This window comes from Amblyraja radiata, chromosome 24 (assembly GCF_010909765.2).
Source record: "Amblyraja radiata isolate CabotCenter1 chromosome 24, sAmbRad1.1.pri, whole genome shotgun sequence".
Taxonomy (NCBI): Eukaryota; Metazoa; Chordata; class Chondrichthyes; order Rajiformes; family Rajidae; genus Amblyraja; species Amblyraja radiata.
This window is the reverse complement of record NC_045979.1, coordinates 18143886-18164440: the sequence shown is the minus strand read 5'-3', so window position 1 is coordinate 18164440 and position 20555 is coordinate 18143886. Positions and strand designations below refer to the sequence as shown.

Below are 20555 nucleotides of genomic sequence, written 5' to 3'. Positions count from 1 at the left end.
CACACTAAATGACTGTGACTGGATAGCATGCAAAAATAAAATGTTTTCACTTATCTTGATGCATGTGACAATAATAATAAACTAAACCAAAATCTTGATTAATATTCTACATTTGCTCAAAGGAAGAGGAATTGCCCAATATTCATGAAACATTGACCTCTTAAATGTTGTGTAACATTAATCAAGCGGGCTCAAAGCATTTGTATTCTTCTCCACTAAGGTACAAAGGACAGGAGGCTATCTTAACCAAACAATTCTAGAGCACTTTATGGCATTAATGGTCCTCTATCCAGTTAATATTTGAATCAGTTTGACTGTGGCTGCCAGTTTGACCTGTACATCTGATGGATGAATCGCAACCAAGTTTGACATGCTATTGCAAAGTACAGTTTTAACATGCTGTCTCAGTGTGCAGATAAAGAGGTATAAAGGGTGGTATCTGGTTGCCTCATCTTTATGCCCATGTGAAATGTCTAAATAGGTTTTAAAGGATGTTTGCCACTGAGTAGGATTTTTTTTTCATTGCCTTGTAACTTGTGTATTAAGAGATTTCTATTTCTGGTACAGGAGCCGAGTCTGGACTGAACCTAGCCTGTTAGATGCTGCCAAGGAAGAATTTAATGGTGTAATTGAAGAGTTCTTGACGGTCGGTGAGAAGTTGTTCGGAAAATATGTATGGGGAAGGTAAATCTGCCTTTTTGATGTATTATTAAAAATCTTTGTTTCGCCCACAACTAAAGTCATAGAGTCCAACTTTGTCCACGTTGAACATGATGCCCCATCTGCACTAGTCCTACCTGCCTGCGTTTTCTCTGCCTAAGAACTTTGCTTTGGATAATCAAGATATTTGGTAATTGTTTAATGTCCACCGTTAACAATTAAATTGTTTATGCTAAAATTTATGATGATATTTCCACATGTGAATAATTGATTTTTAAAAATTGACACGTTAACAATATTATTATCTGGAGTGCTGGTATAGATGGGGCCAGTGGCTATTATAACATTTGAAGATTAGATTAGAGTTTTAATCTTGTGCCACATTTTTTTTCTAAGTCATTGTTTAATTAATAATTTATATTTTGTTATATTAGAATTTGAGTTTACTGCAATAAATGGTGATGGGAGGAGTGTGTATTAAATTAGACTGTAAAGTCATTCATTATTTCTGTGAAGTCAACGTACGTTTAGCTTTTGTACCACTTGCAGCAGGTAAACAATGTATAACTCATCAAATGATAAACCTATTGCACAATTGCACACTCTAATTGTGTAGCTAATACACTAGGATTTCAATCGCTGTAGCTAAATAAACTAAATTAAGTGAAGGTGTTGAAAACAAAGGAAAGGGAATCATCGGAGAGAAAAAAAGATACTGTTGGAGTAACTCAGGGTCAGGCAGTAACTCTGGAGAACTTGGATATGCAACGTTTTGGGTTTGGACAGAAGAAGGGTCCTGACCTAAAATGTCACCTACCATGTCTTCCAGAGATGCTGCCAGACCCGCTGAGTTACTCCAGCACATTGTTGTGTTTTTTTTATAAACCGGCATCTGCAGTTCTTTGTGTCTCCACGTGAGGTCATTGTGGTTTTATAAGATCCTGGGTTTATTAATATACCTGTTCCATGTTCTTAAAAGCATCTGTAAAATAGTGACCCAGAATCAATGTGGCTGACATGGTAGCAATCAAAGCAGATTTAAATTTGTTTATGAATCCAAGCCCGGGCTGTCACTTCAGTTGATCACTTTGGAAAGTTGCAGTGCCATTGAGGTGCAGCTTTCTGATGAGGTGATAAGCAGAGGCTCAATTTGCAAGTTATGGTAAATGTTTAAAAAGCACACGTACACAAGCATGAAGTACAGAACACAAAGGAAATTGTGTATGTTGATCAATTGTAATCATGTATAGTCTTTCCGCTGACTGGAAAGCATGCAAAAAAAAGCTTTTCACTATCTCGATACACGTGACAATAAACTAAACTAGTCTTTCAATCAATCAATCATTACTTGTCAAAGTTTATCGATTGCAATATTTTCAGCAAATTTCAATGATGGGATAAAGTGCAAGCTTTTTAATTATAAAAACAATGGCTTTTGTTTCTCAAATCTGGAGTTAATTATAATTTATCCTTCAGTTAGTATTGGTGAAATTGACAGCAAAAGAAGCCAGATCACAAACTATCAATTGTTAAAAATGTTTCAGGGTCTAATAATAGCAAAATATATTGGTAAATGTAGCATTATTTTTAATATGCGAAACGGCACCTTATAGTTGACAAATGAAATGATGAATGAATCTCTTTATTGTCATTGCACATGGTACAACGAAATTTAAAAGTCAATCCAACGGTGCGATTCACAAGAACAATTTTAAATATATAAGAAAAGGTAAAAATATATACATATAAAAAAATTACAGATAAATTTTGCCACTAATTTGCCATTATGAGGTATTCGGTGTTGTACTGTTATATAGTAGTGCAAATGGTTAAGTACATTCAGATTGTTTTTAAGGTGCTTGTGAGTAAGAACCATTCAGTTGAATGTGAGTGTTATTTCTTATTTTGCATTGTTAAGTTCACGTATGGCTATGGGGCAGAAGCTGTCTCTGAGTCTGTTTGTGCGAGTTTTGAAAGACCTGTACCGTCTGCCAGAGGGCAGCAGGTGGAACAGGTTGTGTCCAGGGTGGGAAGGGTCCTTCAGGATGTTGGCTGCCCTGCCAAGGCAGCGAGAGCTGAAGATGTCCTTCAGGGAGGGCAGTGGGCAGCCAGTGATTTTTTGTGCGGTGTTGATGACCCTTTGAAGGACTCTCCTGTCCGCTGCAGAGCAGCTGGCATACCATGTGGTTATACAGTACGCCAGCACACTCTCGATGGAGCAGTGGTAGAAGGACACCAGCAGCTTCACCTCCAGGTTGTTTTTCCTGAGGATCCTCAGAAAGTAGAGTCGCTGCTGTGCCTTCTTGACTGCTGTGGTGGTATTTGTAGTCCAGGAGAGATCCTCCGTAATTTGTGTGCCCAGGAATCTGAAGCCTAAGACCCTTTCCACACAGTCCCCATTGATGAATAGGGGTTTGGGGGCTGCACTGTTCTTACGGAAGTCTATGATTTCCTTTGTTTTTGTGGTGTTTAGGATGAGGTTGTTGTCTGAACACCACGCTGCCAGTCTTTGGACTTCCTCCCTGTAGGCTGTCTCATCTCCTCCTGAGATACGTCCAACCACAGTCGTGTCGTCCGCAAACTTGACGATGGTGTTGGTGGAGTGGGCGGGGGCACAATCGTGGGTGTAGAGGAGGGGGCTCAACACACAGCCCTGTGGGGAGCCGGTGCTGAGTGTGATGGGGGTGGAGAGGTGATGGCCCAGTCTGACGGTCTGGGGGCGGTTAGACAGAAAGTCCTTGATCCAGAGGCAGATGGGTTGGGAGAGTCCTAAATCCATGAGTTTGGTGACCAGTCTGCTGGGGATGATGGTATTGAAGGCGGAGCTAAAGTCAATGAAAAGCATCCTCACATAGCTCCCATGGTGTTCGAGGTGGGTCAGTGCAGTGTGAAGAGCAGTGGCGATGGCATCCTCAGTGGACCTATTTGCTCTGTAGGCAAACTGGTGTGGATGGAAGGTGGGCGGGAGGCTGGCTTTGATGTGCTGCTGGACCAGCCTCTTGAAACACTTCATGATGACTGGTGTGAGAGCGACCGGTCGGTAGTCGTTAAGGCCGCTGATAACAGGCTTTTTTCGTAGTGGGATGATTGTGGCAGACTTCAGGCACGGTGGGATGATGGATTTGGACAGGGACAGGTTGAAGATTTTCGTGAAGACCTCGGAGAGCTGGTCTGCACATTCCTTCAGAACCCTTCCTGTCACGCCATCCGGGCCGGCAGCCTTCCTCGGGTTCACCGCCCTGAGCACCCGCCTCACTTCATGCTCCTGCACAGTGAGGGTGTAGTTGTTGTTGTTAGGGGCTGGTGGGAGAATGGTGACGAGCTCTTCTGGTTCTGCCTCGAAGCGAGCAAAGAAGCCGTTCAGCTCCTCTGCCAGTGAGGCGTCGCCGTCGGCCGTTGTGCTGTTGCTGGGCTTGTAGTTGGTAATGTGCTGGATGCCCTGCCACACCCGCCGTGGATCGTTGTTGTTAAAGTGGTCCTCTATCTTCCTCTTGTGGGCCGCTTTGGCATCCCTGATGCCTTTCTTCAGGTTGGCTCTAGCAGCGCTGTACAGGGCTCTGTCGCCAGACCTGAAGGCGGTGTTGCGGTCCTTGAGGAGAGTTTGGACCTCTTTTGTCATCCACGGCTTCTGGTTGGGGTACACCCGGATGAGTTTGTCGACGGTGACGTTGTCAACACAGTTCTGGATGTAAAAGAGTACCGTGGATGTGTACTCCAAGTCCTGATTTCCAAAAATGTCCCAGTTTGTCCTTTCAAAGCAGTCCTGTAGCTGTGAGGAAGCTCCTTCAGGCCAAGTTTTAACGGTCCTGGTGGTTGGTTGAGCTTTTCTCCTGAGGGGGGTGTATGCTGGTGCTAAGTGAATGGATAGGTGATCCGACTGGCCTAAGTGTGGTAGTGGTGTGGCTCTAAACCCCTTCTTGATGTTTGAGTAGGCCTTGTCTAATGTATTTTCTCCCCTGGTGGCACATTTGATGTGTTGTTCAAACTTGGGGAGAACTGATTTTAAGTCTGCGTGATTGAAATCACCAGCTATGATATGGGCTGCTTTGGGGTAGGTGTTCTCTTGTTTGCTGATAGCGCTATGGAGGTAGCCTAGGGTTATGCTAGCATTAGCATCCGGTGGGATATACACAGCTGTAACTATGACCACGGTAAACTCTCGTGGAAGGTAGAAAGGCCTGCGTCTAACTATCAGGTACTCCAAATCAGCAGAACAGCGTCTGTCTATGATTGTGGTGTTTGTGCACCAGTTGTTGTGAACGTAGATGCATAACCCCCCTCCTTTGCTCTTACCGGAGTCTTTGTTTCTATCCCAGCGAAATGCTGTGCGGCCTGCTAGCTCAATGGCTCCGTCCGGTACAAGTGCATGTAGCCACGTCTCTGTTATTAGCAGAATGCAACTGTCCGCGATTAATTTGTTTGCGGCGACCTGTAGTCTTAGTTCGTCCATTTTGTTGGTGATGGATCTGGCGTTGGTGAGAATGATGCTGGGTAGCGGTGGTTTAACATAGAAACATAGAAAATAGGTGCAGGAGTAGGCCATTCGGCCCTTCGAGCCTGCACCGCCATTCAATATGATCATGGCTGATCATCCAACTCAGTACCCTGTACCTGCCTTCTCTCCATACTCCCTGATCCCTTTAGCCACAAGGGCCACATCTAACTCCCTCTTAAATATAGCCAATGAACTGGCCTCAACTACCTTCTGCGGGAGAGAATTCCAGAGATTCACCACTTTCTGTGTGAAAAAAGTTTTCCTCATCTCTGTCCTAAAAGATTTCCCCCTTATCCTTAAACTGTGACCCCTTGTTCTGGACTTCCCCAACATCGGGAACAATCTTCCTGCATCTAGCCTGTCCAACCCCTTAAGAACTTTGTAAGTTTCTATAAGATCCCCCCTCAATCTTCTAAATTCTAGCGAGTACAAACCGAGTCTATCCAGTCTTTCTTCATGTGAAAGTCCTGACATCCCAGGAATCAGTCTGGTGAACCTTCTCTGTACTCCCTCTATGGCAAGAATGTCTTTCCTCAGATTAGGAGACCAAAACTGTACGTAATACTCCAGGTGTGGTCTCACCAAGACCCTGTACAACTGCAGTAGAACCTCCCTGCTCCTATACTCAAATCCTTTTCCTATGAATGCTAACATACCATTCGCCTTCTTCACTGCCTGCTGCACCTGCATGCCTACTTTTAATGACTGGTGTACCATGACACCCAGGTCTCGTTGCATCTCCCCCTTTCCTAATCGGCCACCATTCAGATAATAATCTACTTTCCTGTTTTTGCCACCAAAGTGGATAACCTCACATTTATCCACATTATACTGCATCTGCCATGCATTTGCCCACTCACCCAGCCTATCCAAGTCACCTTGCAGCCTCCTAGCATCCTCCTCACAGCTAACACTGCCCCCCAGCTTCGTGTCATCCGCAAACTTGGAGATGTTGCATTCAATTCCCTCGTCCAAATCATTAATATATATCGTAAATAGCTGGGGTCCCAGAACTGAGCCTTGCGGTACCCCACTAGTCACTGCCTGCCATTGTGAAAAGGACCCGTTTACTCCTACTCTTTGCTTCCTGTCTGCCAGCCAGTTCTCTATCCACATCAATACTGAACCCCCAATACCTTGTGCTTTAAGTTTGTATACTAATCTCTTATGTGGGATCTTGTCGAAAGCCTTCTGAAAGTCCAGATATAACACATCCACTGGTTCTCCCTTATCCACTCTACTAGTTACATCCTCGAAAAATTCTATAAGATTCGTCAGACATGATTTACCCTTCATAAATCCATGCTGACTTTGTCCAATGATTTCACCACTTTCCAAATGTGCTGCTATCCCATCTTTAATAACTGATACTAGCAGTTTCCCCACTACCGACGTTAGACTAACTGGTCTGTAATTCCCCGTTTTCTCTCTCCCTCCCTTTTTAAAAAGTGGTGTTACATTAGCTACCCTCCAATCCTCAGGAACTACTCCAGAATCTAAAGAGTTTTGAAAAATTATCACTAATGCATCCACTATTTCTGGGGCTACTTCCTTAAGTACTCTGGGATGCAGCCTATATGGCCCTGGGGATTTATCGGCCTTTAATCCATTCAATTTACCTAACACCACTTCCCGGCTAACCTGGATTTCACTCAGTTCCTCCATCTCATTTGACCCCCGGTCCCCTGCTATTTCCGGCAGATTATTTATGTCTTCCTTAGTGAAGACAGAACCAAAGTAGTTATTCAATTGGTCTGCCATGTCCTTGTTCCCCATGATCAATTCACCCGTTTCTGACTGCAAGGGACCTACATTTGTTTTAACTAATCTTTTTCTCTTCACATATCTATAAAAGCTTTTGCAGTCAGTTTTTATGTTCCCTGACAGTTTTCTTTCATAATCTATTTTCCCTTTCCTAATTAAGCCCTTTGTCCTCCTCTGCTGGTCTCTGAATTTCTCCCAGTCCTCTGGTAGGCTGCTTTTTCTGGCTAATTTGTACGCTTCATCTTTTGTTTTGATACTATCCCTGATTTCCCTTGTTATCCACGGATGCACTACCTTCCCTGATTTATTTTTTTGCCAAACTGGGATGAACAATTGTTGTAGTTCATCCATGCAGTCTTTAAATGCCTTCCATTGCATATCCACCGTCAACCCATTAAGAATCAATCGCCAGTCTATCTTGGCCAATTCACGTCTCATACCCTCAAAGTTACCTTTCTTTAAGTTCAGGACCCTTGTTTCTTAATTAACGATGTCACTCTCCATCCTAATGAAGAACTCAACCATATTATGGTCACTCTTGCCCAAGGGGCCACGCACAACAAGACTGCTAACTAACCCTTCCTCATTACTCAATACCCAGTCTAGAATAGCCTGCTCTCTCGTTGGTTCCTCTCTCGTTGGTTTATGTGGTTGTTGCCTTAGCCTAGCGATTAGTCCGGACCGGCGACCAGGCTTTTGCTTCCTGTGCCTCCTCCGTCTCCGGCGTTTGCTGAGGCCGACAACAATCCACGGAGAGCCCGGTGTCCTGGCTATCTCCTCCGGTATGTTGCGTGAATGCAGAAAAACACTCTTAACTGCCTGTTTACACTGTAATCCGATAATCAGAAGATCCTGTCGGCTGAAGGTGAGATTCGCACGACAAAACGTAACATTGTCAAACAGACATACAAACAAAAACGCACAAAAAAAACACCGAAAGGGAGAGCTTCGAGCCGCTGCGACTGTGCGCGCCGCCATTTCTCCTCTAGAGCAGTATCTTTGCTTGATCTCAATGTATGAAGGACATTTAGGAGAATGTAAAGCTTTTTTGCAACAGGATACTGTGCATTTAAAAAGAGCCACTCAGAAGGTTTAATATTCTTCTGTAGTAACCTGGCTTTATTTTCCTAGTTTGTGGTTTTTGTATTGTGTAGTTTTGTTTTTTTTGTTAAGTAAGTTCTTTGTTGAGTGTATTTGCAGGAATTGTTCTTGCCTGACAGGGTTAACCGGTAAGCATATATTTTTAAACTTTGTTCTTTTAAAAACAGAGTTGGTAGGGAAGGGGAAGATGTGTTGCAGACAATAAAGGTGACACTCCTTTACAACAAAGAAAATGAAAATAAAATACAGCAGATGCCATTAGTCTGAAATAAAAACCGAAACTGCTGGAAATATTTGGGTTGTTTCTAAGAACAAAGAATCAATTACAATAAAAGGTCATTGATTTGTCATGTAAATACTGCTTCTTTCAACATATATTGTCCAAGCAGTTTTCAGCAGTTTCTGTTTTAGTTTAAGCACAAAAAATAAACAGGGAGTCTCTCTCAATTGCAATGATAATGACCTCACCTCAGTTCACTGCTGGAGTTTATTCAGAAACGGCAGTATTTTTTGTTTTACTTTGTGCACTATGCTAGAACAAATGATTAATTGGAGAGAATCATGACTTGCAGATGCTGTTGGGCAGGAACAAAAGGACACAAAGTTCTGGAGTAACTCAGCGGGTCTGGCAGCGTCTTTGGAGAATCCTTCTTTATATCTCATCTAACGTAGACCAATTCTATTGAAGATTTAAATATTTAGGTTTTGTTTTAAGTTTAGGTGTATTATTGTCATGTGTTCCAAGGTACAGTGAAAAGCTTAGTTCTACCTCTTATCTTCCAGCTTTCTCCTTCCCCACAATCAGTGTCAAGAACGATCCCGACCTGAAACCTCACCTATCCATGTTCGCAATTAGGCCATTGACTCTACTCCACAGTTCAATCATGTCTGATCTATCTTTCCTTCTCAACCCCATTCTCTGACCTTCTCATAACCTTTGACACCTTTAATAATCAATAATCTGTCAACCTCCACTTTAAAGGGGTGGCATAGTGGTGCAGCGGTAGAATTGCTGCTTAACAGTGCCAGACACTCGGGTTCAATCCCGACTACGGGTGCTGTCTGTGTGGAGTTTGTACGTTCTCCCCGTGACCGTGTGGGTTTTCTCCGGTTTCCTCCCACACTCGGGTCGTACAGATCTGTAGATTAATTGGCTTCAGGAAAAATTATAAATTGTCCCTAGTGTGTAGGATATTGCTAGTGTACAGGGATCACAGGTCTACGCGATCTCAGTGGGCTGAAGAGCCTGTTTCTAAACTATCTCTAAACTTAACTAAACTAAGCTTCAGAGATGCTGCCTGACCCGCTGAGTTACTCCAGCACTTTGTGTCCTTAATTCGGAATGGAATCGTTTTTTATTTGCATTTTAAAACTTGACCCTATATGTCTTGTAACATCCATAGGTATGACCTGCTCTTCATGCCGCCGTCGTTCCCATTTGGGGGGATGGAAAATCCTTGTATTACATTCGTCACTCCATGTCTGTTGGCTGGGGACCGGTCATTGGTTGACGTCATCATCCATGAGATCTCTCACAGCTGGTTTGGCAACCTGGTCACAAACGCCAACTGGGGAGACTTCTGGCTAAACGAGGGATTTACAATGTACGCCCAGCGGAGAATTTCCACCGAGCTTTACGGTACGTATGTTGCGGTGGTCGAAAAAAAAACCCGGTTTGTCATCTTTGAATGTGGATTTAGATCTTAATCTTTTTGAGTGCATCCCATTGAAACATATTCCTCAAAGCATTCATACCCTCTTACTTTTTTGAAGATTTGAAGCTACTGTGGCTTTTTGAGTCATTTAATTTGTGTATTAAAATATAAAGATCACACCACAATAGCACAAGTGAAAGTAAATGTAATATACAACAGATGCTGCATGTTTGAAATAAACACTGAAACTGCTGGAAATATTCAGATTATTTCTGAGGAACGAGATACAATTACAATAAAAGGTAATTGATCTGAAATGTAAATACTGCTCCTCGTTTTAGCACATAATGTCCAACTTGTATTTAACAGTTTTTGTTTCAATTTCAGCACAAAAAATTGCCTCTTAATTGCAATAATAATCTCCCACCTCAGTTTACTGCTGGAGTTTATTCAGAGACTGCAGTGTTTTTGATTTACTTTTTTGCACACTGTTGGAGCAAATGGTTAATTGGGGGAAAGTCACACGACTCGGGAGTCTCCATCGAGACGTTCTGGAACAGTTTAGTTTAAAGCTCTGCTCGGTGCTTTTTTTAGTTTAAAGCAGAGGCGCAGCATGGAAACAGGCCCATCAATCACCCATTCACCCAGTTCTGTTATCCCACTTTTGCATCATCCATTCCCTACACCCAAGGGGCAATTTTACAAGGGCCAATTTTATACACAAACCCGTACATCTTTGGGATGTGGGAGGAAATGAGTACCTGGAGGAAACCCACGCAATTACAAGGAGAGCATGCAAATTCCACACAATCAGCACCCAAGGTCAGGATCAAACCTGGGTGTCTGGTGCTGAGAGGCAGCAGCTCTACCAGCTGTGCCACCGGATGCCCTTGTCCGCTGCGACAATGCCCATGGTCAGGATCAAACCCAGATCTGACACTGTGAGGCTGAGGCTCTGCAAGCGGTGCCACTTTGTATGTGTACCACATCTAAAGTCTAAAACTAGATTTTCAAATGTTTAGAATTGTTGATTTTATGTTTTTAGTTATTAGGATATTAAATTAGAAGTAGATTGTCAACAAAATTAAAACAGAGAGAGGGGTATATTAATGGAAAAAAATGTTGATAAATATTGCTTAATTTTTTAATTGATATCCGTACTGGCACCTTTTTGTTCACGAATAAATTACCAGGCCTGCCTGTGTTGTTTGACTATTCCACTGCTTTGACCACCTCTAAGCTATTTATGGGCCTGACCACCTACTTTAATTAATAAATGTTGTTGGTTTTTTTTTTTGCAATAAAACTGATTTTAAAATTGAACAAAATTAAAATTTTAAATTTAAATCTAACTTTTACATTTTTTAAATGGTTTTTAGTGTGCTGCAGCATCGCCAAATAAAACCTTAATTGGTTTAAGATTCTGGCCTGTTAATTTCATTTTGTATGGTTTTTGTTTTCTGTTAAGGAAGTTCTTTGTTTATGGTGTATTTGGTGTATGGTGTATTAGGTGTATTTGCAACATTTGTTGTGGAGATCTGTACAGGTTCAGTTTTGATCGTGGTAGGCAGACACTGACTAACAATTGGTAATTTAAAATAGAAAGTAATACGACAGATGCTGCAATTTGGAACAAAAACAGAAATGCTGGAAGAACTCAGCTGATTATGCCGCATCTGTGGTAAAGGAAACAAGTTTACCTTTCAGGTCAAAGGCCTTTCATCAGAACAATTAGTGATTCCTCCACTTTAGTACGGATTTGAAGTCTGTTGTTCCAGGGTTACTTCTCAGCAATTGATGGGGAGAAACATACGAACAATTTGTGTTCTTTTTTTTAACACTTTGATGTAGGTGGGGAGGAAGGGCAAATTTAAAGAAAAATTATCGGTGCAGCATTGCATTCAACAGATAGGGAAGGATAAATCCAGTCTAGTTCAACAGGCAACTAAGTGTCAGCGTCAGTTTCTTCATTCTTTTGCTGTTAAATTTACTCGTGCCATATTGCTGAAAAGACTGCATCTTACAAATCAATGGTTCAATGTCTCAAAGTACAGTGACATTCATTTTTGTAAACAGTTCAGTACAAGTATCACTATTAGATACATCATAGATAAGCATCTCAGATACAGTACAAATGTATAGCAGTAGTAGACTGAGACAGTATGCAGTGTCGTCAGATTTGGCACCATTTTCAAGTCTTAGTTAAGTGCTCCACAGATGTAGGCCATGTCCGGTCCACGTGCTCGACCTTTTGGAGATGCGCCCGATCCATCCGAGTTCCAGGCTCTGCCGGGCCTCTCACGGCCCACTGCGTCGAGGTGCACTGCACTCCCAAATTACTGACCCATTACAGACAAGTCTTACCATGTGTAGTTTCGTGGTTGGGTGACACTAATAAGCGTATCATCAGGGCACATGTTCTGTGCATTTACTCGTAAAGTTTGTACCTTAGGTGCGGAGTACACGTGCCTTGAAGCTGCCACAGGGAGAGCCCTCCTCCGTAAACACATGGATAACACCGGGGAGAACCATCCCCTCAACAAGCTCAAGGTCAAAATTGAACACGGTGAGTGCTCACAATCTGGGTCTATATAAATCAGTCTATATATGAATGTATATAATCTATAGAAATTAGTTTGGAATCCTGATTAAAATTGCTGTTTCAAAATCATTTTTCTATTGCAAATGGAAAAAGCAAGTTATGTGAAATTATTGAAATTGATATTGAGTTTAAAATTGTGTTTAGTTTAGAGAGATAGCCGGGAAACTGGCCCTTCGGCCCAGCCAACCAGTGGTCCCCATTCACGAGCTCTATCCTACATGCCAGGGACAATTTACAATTTTTACCAAAGCCAATGAACCTACAAACCTGTATGTCTTTGGAGTATGGGAGTAAAGCGGAGCACCCGAGGAAAACCCACGTGGTCACGGGGAGAACGTACAATCTCCATGCATACAACACCGTAGTCAGGATCTAACCCAGGTCTCTGGCGCTATAAGGCAGCAACTCTACCACTGCGCCAAGTGCGTTGATGGAAGGTGAGACCCTGTTGGAGCAGTGAAGGCCGCACTGGTCACAGTGGAAGTGGGACAGTGACTTGCAGGCCAGGCAATTGTTAGCTCAGGGTGGCCCCTGTTGACCACCAACATGTCCACCAAGCCTCTTCATCCAGTCCCCTTTTTCTGTTCGATGACAGAGCTGTTCAGTTCCTCAGCAAGGTTACCACAGCAAGATAAGAAGGCAAGGTGATGTTAACTACAGATGTTTGCCATGTTTCCTAACAAAGTAGAAGGGGAGCATTTCAGTCCATATTGTCTACACTGGTTCGCAGAGCATATCTAATCCCCAATAATTTTCCCAGTAACCATTCTCTCTAACTTCTCAACTTCCCCATGCTTTCATAAGTTCTAAGAGCAGCCATTCAGCCCATCAAGTCTACCCCGCCATTTATTCATGGCTGCTCTGTCTTTCCCTCAACCCCACTCTCGTGTCTTCACTCCATAACACCGACACCTTTACTAATCAAGGATCCGTCAACTGCGCCTTAAAAATTCCATTGAGGTGGCCTCCACAGCCGTCTGTGGCAAATAATTCCACAGATTCACCACCCTCTGACAATTATGTGTGGTGTAATTATTTGTTGTTATGTCAAACTTAGCATTTGGTCTGAAAAAATCAACCAAGAATGAATTTATCACATTTATTCCATTTTAGGGATCGATCCGGATGAGACCTATAATGAAACTCCCTATGAAAAAGGCTACTGTTTTGTATCATATTTAGCTCACCTTGTGGGTGATCAGAACAAATTTGATGCTTTCCTTCGGGTAAGAATTTGTGAAGTTTATTGCAAGCGCAAATTTTATTTTTATAAACAACTGGTAGATACTGTGTTGCATATCTAACCCATTGTTAGTCAGTTTTAAAGAAACTAAATCATTTCTAGAAAAGACAGCGGGTCAGGCGGCATCTCTGGAGCAAATGGATAGTTTCAGTTCATAAGTAATAGGAGCAGAATTAGGCCCATCAAGTCTATTCAATAATTTATCTATCTTTGCCTCCGTCGGGACCCTTCTTCAGACCACCCTGGCCACACTCGCATTTCGCTCCTGCCATTGGGAAGTATAGGAGCCTGTACACTGCAACATCCAGGTTCAGGAGCAGTTTCCCAACAACTATTGGGCTATTAAACACTGCAACTTCCAACTAAGCTCCGAGCAACATAGACTTGGGGCATTGTCTTTGCCTTTGCACTCTTATTATTTGTTTTTTATACTGAGCTTTTTTATGGTGGTGTTTAGAGTACAATGTTTGCAAATCTGTTATGCTACTGCAAGAATGAATTTCATTGCTCCGTTTAGGGACATATGACACTCTTGACTCTGAAGCTGTTTAAAATCAATGCAGTTCCTGGCTGGAAACGGGTCAAGAGTCAAATCAAGTGTTTTGTTATATGTCCCAGATAGGACAAATAAATTCTTACTTGCAGCAGCACAACAGAATATGTAAACATAGTTCACATCGGATAATTTGTAGGCTGCCCAGTGTACAACTTTAACTTGTCTCCAAATTGTTTACTCCAGGCTTATGTGGACAAGTTCAAATTCAAAAGTATCGTGGCAGAAGATACTTTAAACTTTTACCTAGACTATTTTCCAGAACTCAAGAAACAAGATGTTGGAAAAAGACCAGGTAATGCTATTTTATTGAAGAATGTTTAATTCTTTTTATTCCACCTCATCATCCCTTTCACTGAAGGGGGGAGTGATGACTCACTAATTTAACTAAAACAAATCCAGTTGGTTCAAATGTTTTGCTTCCACAGCTAGAATCTATTTCCAATCCACTGAGTGATGGTACAATTTCTCATGTGTTTTGCTCATGATTAAGTCTCTGAAGTTCTTTGTTTACTTTATACTATGATTCTTAATTAATATACATTCTCCAACCTTGCCTCAAAGATAAGACACAAAATGCTGGAGAAACTCAGCGGGTCAGACAGCACCACTGGAGGAAAGGAATATGTGACGTTTTGGGTCCGAACTCTTTAGACTCTTGCTTCTGAAGAAGGGTTCTGACCCGAAACGTTACCTATACATTTTCTCCAGAAATGCTGCCTAACCTGCTGAGATACTCCATCATTTTGTGTCTATCTTGGGTACAATAGCAATAACAACTGAACTGTCTAAATTTTATTTTTAAGGATTTGAATTTGACTACTGGTTGAATACTCCTGGATGGCCGCCGTATCTGCCAGACCTTTCTTCTGGCGATACTCTCACGAAACCAGCAGAGAGCTTGGCATTGCTGTGGTTTGCTGCTGAGCTGAACATAGATGCAATCAAAGCAGTTGATCTGTGCTCATGGAAAACCTACCAGATTGTCTACTTCCTTGATAAACTACTGGAAAAGTCCCCCTTGCCTCCAGGTATTCCATGATTAGTGACAAAGTTTACAAACAAATACTAAATTCTTATCACCCGCTATAGGATGTCGTTAAGCTGGAAGGGCGCAGAGACCCACGACTATGTTGCCAGGACTCGGGCCTGAGCTATTGGGCGGGCTAGGACTTTATTCCTTGGAGCGCAAGAGATTGAGGGGTGATCTTATAGAGGCATATAAAATTCTAATGGGAATAGATAGGTTGAATGCAGTCTTTTACCCAGAGTAGGGGAAGAAAAACAGAGCGACTAGGTTCAAGGTAAGAGAGGATAATTATTAGGAACCTGAGGGGCAACATTTACACACAGGGCGGTGGGTATATGAAATGAGCTCCCAGAGAGGTAGTTAAGGCAAGTACGAAAACAACATCATTATTTTATTGATAAGGACAATGAAAATTATAATATGGAGGATGTAGCTAATAGCTTTAATAATTTTTTTGTAAATGTTGGACCAGACCTGGCTAAACAAATCCCTGATCCAGGGACATCTGGAGAAACTCCTGAAAATTTATTGGAGAGAAATCCCTGCTCTATGTTTCTTATGGCAGTAGATGAAAAAGAACTGTTGGACATTGTTAAAACATATAAAAACAAAATGTCTACTGATTTCAACGACATTGACATGTCGTTAGTTAAGATGGTCATTGAGGGGATTTCCAAACCTCTAACATTCATCTGTAATTTATCTTTCCAAACCAGTACTTTTCCAATCAAAATGAAAATAGCAAAAGTCATACCAATATACAAAACTGGGAACGAGCATCATTTCACAAACTACAGACCTGTTTCTTTACTCCCTCAATTCTCCAAAATACTAGAAAAAATGTTCAACGATAGACTAGACATATTTGTAGAAAAGCATAAACTAATCACTGAAAGTCAATATGGATTCAGATCAAACAGATCAACATCACTTGCAATAATAGAATCAATTGAAGATATCACAAACGCTATTGACAATAAACTATATGCAGCTGGGATATTTATTGATATAAAGAAAGCATTTGATACGATCAATCATGATATTTTATTAAAAAAATTAGAAAGGTATGGCATCAGAGGTCTAGTACTGGATTGGATAAAAAGCTATTTAAGTAACAGGCAACAGTTTGTGAAGCTGGGCAGCTACAGTTCTACATGTTTGGACATTGCTTGTGGTGTCCCCCAGGGGTCAGTGTTGGGTCCAAAACTATTCATCATGTATATAAACGACAATTGTAATGTGTCCAATGCCTTGAGGCTGGTCTTGTTTGCAGACGACACAAATATTTTTTGTTCTGGGGAGAATTTAAAACAACTACTGGACAAAATAACAAAAGAAATGGGTAAACTGAAAACATGGTTTGACAGGAACAAAATGTTATTTGGTAATTGCAGAACAAATACACAAGCAAATATAAAGATAAATGGGGTTGAAATTGAACGAGTTCATGAAAATAAATTTCTTGGGGTTATAATGGATGATAGAATCAGCTGGAAATCACACATTAAACGTGTACAATCCAAACTGTCAAAAAGCATTTCTGTATTACACAAAGTTAAGCAGGTTCTGGATCACAAATCACTCCGCATTCTCTACTGTTCACTAATCTTACCCTATTTAAATTACTGTGCAGAAGTCTGGGGCAATAACTATAAAGGTTCGCTACATTCATTAACTATTCTGCAAAAAAGAGCAATACGTATTATTCACAATGTCAGGTATCTGGGTCACACTAATCCATTATTCTTACCGTCAAAATTAGAAGATTTGGTTGCATTTAAAACAGCACAGATAATGTTTAGGGCCAAAAATAAAAACTTACCTGGAAATATACAAAAATTATTCAATGAGCGAGTGGGGGGTTATAATTTAAGAAGAATATTTAATTTTAAGGTACAAAGAGTCCGCACGACCAGAAAAACTTTTTGTATTTCGGTCTGTGGAGTAGGATTGTGGAACAGTTTGAATGTGGAGTTAAAGCAATGTCCAAACATGAACCAGTTCAAAATGACATACAAAAAACTTTTTTTCACAAGGTACAGGGATGAAGGGGGTGGTTGACAAACAGGGGTTAATGTTTGTTTATTATTTTATTTATTATTTATTTATGTTTTTTGGTTACTTCATACATATTACTTGTATGTGTATATCAGTTGTATGTATATATATGTCCGTATGCATCTCTAAAAATTGTCTGGGGTATTATTATGATTAATTAATTAATTATTAAATATGGAAGAAGGGTTTAGGGAGAAGGGGTGAGATTAAATAAGTTATGCTTCTTCTCACTCCTTTTCGAGCTTGTAAAGAAAAAGTGTTGGACATTTAAATTTTGCTTTATGCTTTTCATTGCTTTGCAAATATTGCCTGGAATGTCCAATTGTTTGACTATTTCGATTTTGTTGTTATTTATTCCTATTTATGTCTTTACTTGTTCGGAACAAATAAATAAACAAACAAACAAACATCTAGGCAGATACATGGATAGGAAATGTTTAGAGGGATATGGGCCATATGTGGCAGGTGGAACTGACATAGATGATTAACCTCGGTCGGAATTGACAAGTCGGGCTGAAGGGCCTATTTCCATACCCCATAACCAGAGCTGTCAAGTTTTGTCAGAGCATTTCAGTATTCTAGTACCCGAAAATCAGTATTTTGCTGAGGAAATCAGTATTTTTACACGGTGCCAATTTGCTGAAAAAATGTTTTTTTTAAATGTGCAGTCCTACCCATGTAAGAGTACAAGATTGCATAACTTTGCTACCAATTGACTTGTTTTCTACGCACCTTACCTGACAGTGCATTCATTGCCATCACTTTGTATACTGCTGTTTGAACGGCTGCTTCCTGCTTTTAGATGCCTGAGGATGATGTAGAAGCCTCCTTCTTCCTTCCTTGCTCCCTCCCTCTTTCTCTACCGATTTCCCTCTCTCTCCTTTTTTTTCTCCCTTATTCCCTTTTTTCTCCCTCTCTCCCCCTTGAGCCCACCCACCGTTTTGTAAAATCAAGGCCAATCCAATGTCATTGCAATCCCACTGGTAACCTTTCACCACTAGGCTTGTCCAGAATTCTACCACTGCCTGAAAAATAATCAAAGGCTCTACTACCGCTGAGGTAGAGAATTCCAAAGACTCATTGTTATACGAGAATTTTCCTGAACAGTCTGTGACCCATAGCGCTGTAGCCGACAGCTCTTCGTTTAAATTCCCATGCGTTAAACTGACAGCGCTCTGTTTAAACCTGGAGCGGGACAGGCAGCGACTCTGGAGAGAAGGAATGGGTGACGTTTCTGGTCGAGACCCTTCAGGCTAAACTGAACTCCGTATTAAATAACACAAAATCATATATCTGTATTCTAATCGCATTTCCGTACAAAATATATGGAAATTCCGTACTACTTGGCAGCTCTGCATAACCTCCTACTGAATAGTGCAAATTCATTTTAAGACAGATACAAATGATTTTTACTACATTTGTCCAAGTGAAGTAACGTTCTATTTATTATAAATATGCCCTTAAATTCAGATATCATAGATATTTTCAATTCCAGATATCTATATTTCTGCCAAACTCGATGATATTCTATACGTTTGCTCTTCATTATTAAAACGCCCAGGATAAACTTTTTGCTGTAAATATTATAACACAAGAAGCAATGACCAAAAGGAATAAAATATGAAATGCCATTTTCTTTAGGAAATACTGAGAAGCTCGCTGAGATGTACCCAAGTATCTCCAAATCCAAGAACGCAGAACTGCGTTTTCGCTGGGTACAGATTATTGTGAGAAATAACTATGAAGATGCATTTGATGAACTCCGAGACTTTCTGCAAAGTCAGGTACATAAGCAATTATATGTAAGCTGATGGTCTATTTGTTCCACAAAATGAATGTTCAGTCATAAAATGTAACTTCATCGAGATATGCTTGTGTAGAATGCTTTAACATGGGCAAAATTGTTAAAATGCCACTGTCCTACAGCTTGCTCTGAACATTGGACCCTGAAAACATTTTTTTTGGTGATAGTTTTACTGTCTTAGGTCAGAAGGGAGCAGAAAACTGGAAAAGAGAGGAGGGGGCGGGCACAGTGGCAGAGCAAGCTCCAGAGACCCGGGTTTGATCCTGACCCCGGGTGCTGTATGTGTGGAATTTGCACGTTCTCTCTGACTGCATGGTGATCTGGCTCTTCCTCCGTCACACCAAAGACGTGCGGATTTGTACGTTAATCGTCCTCTATAAATTGTCCCTGGTGTGTGGGGAATGGATGAGAAAGTGGGAAACAGAACTCGGATGATCGATGTGGACCAAAGGGCCTGCTTTCATGCTGTCTCTTTAAATTAAACTCTTTTGCTTGTAAATGCAGTAAATTACAGTAATGCCTCTTTCTCTCCTGTCACAGGGTAAACAGAAGTACACAGTTCCTCTTTATCGAGCCATGTGGACAGAAACCGAGGGAACACGCAAACTGGCACAGGAGATTTTTGCAACTACAGGAAACCAACTCCACCAAAACGTACGACGTTTTGTGAAGAAAATCTTGGTTCCAAACATAGATTCTTAAGAGGGAAATTTAAGAGCTAATTGTTTCCAGCTGATTTTTGAATATTATGCTCTGTTTATATCTCAGTAAACTTGTCTTTCAGATTTAAATCAATCAGTACTTTCGCAACTGTCATATAATTTGTGTTAGTGTTCTCTCTTGGGCAGATTCCAAAATAAATGGAGTTCAAATCTGATTATATGTATATCTTGCAATACCTTTGAATTACAAATGTTTTTTTACAGAAGCATAAATATTCTGATCTGAGGACTAATTAATGTTCTGTGCCTCATCTACTTGGTGTATTTCTATTACTTCTAAATCTTTGGAAATGTTTACATTAAGTTTTACTGTAAAGTGAGGCCAGTATATAATCACAGAACATGTTTTGATTGTATGCACTCATTGATTAACTTGCTGTTCACAGAAACAAACCTGGAATCAGTACAAAGAATAAAGGTGTTTTCAATTTAATTTATTTTCTCTACCCACTGAGTTTCTCCAGCATTTTTGTGTACCTTCGATTTTTCCAGCATCTGCAGTTCTTTCTTAAACATAAACTGGACACTTCAGCTATTCAACGTGCCTTAAGGTTGATTTAATTAACTAAAGCTAATGGTGGAATTATTTTTCTTCCATTAGTGTATTGTATCCTATGTGATGGCAGATCAACAGGAATTACCGTAATGTTCCAATTACCATAAAAACAGACTGTAATTTCTCTCACCCAGCCCTTGGTTTGTTTGGGTCATTGTTGATACTTGACAAGGAAACATAATCAACAGAACTGTTACCCCAAAACCTGAAATGAGGAGGTAATAAGAGTTTGACTGTAATTCACAATTGGAGTAGGAATGCCTGGTTGTGAGCTTGTTGACCAGTAATCTTCCCAATTGTGTTCTCAAGTAG

The 20555-nt window shown here is 40.9% G+C and overlaps 1 protein-coding gene across 1 annotated transcript in view; it reads left to right on the top strand.

Annotated features, from left to right (window-relative positions):
- LOC116986809 (aminopeptidase B-like) overlaps window positions 1-20128 on the top strand; it is a 33246-nt gene extending 13118 nt beyond the window's left edge. The window contains exons 4-11 of the mRNA XM_033042525.1: window positions 568-684; window positions 9424-9659; window positions 12128-12241; window positions 13391-13503; window positions 14260-14368; window positions 14880-15104; window positions 18803-18945; window positions 19506-20128. Coding sequence (XP_032898416.1) covers window positions 568-684; window positions 9424-9659; window positions 12128-12241; window positions 13391-13503; window positions 14260-14368; window positions 14880-15104; window positions 18803-18945; window positions 19506-19667 — 1219 coding nt within the window. The 3' untranslated portion in view covers window positions 19668-20128. The remainder of the gene's footprint in view (window positions 1-567; window positions 685-9423; window positions 9660-12127; window positions 12242-13390; window positions 13504-14259; window positions 14369-14879; window positions 15105-18802; window positions 18946-19505) is intronic.
- The last annotated feature ends 427 nt before the right edge of the window (window positions 20129-20555 follow it).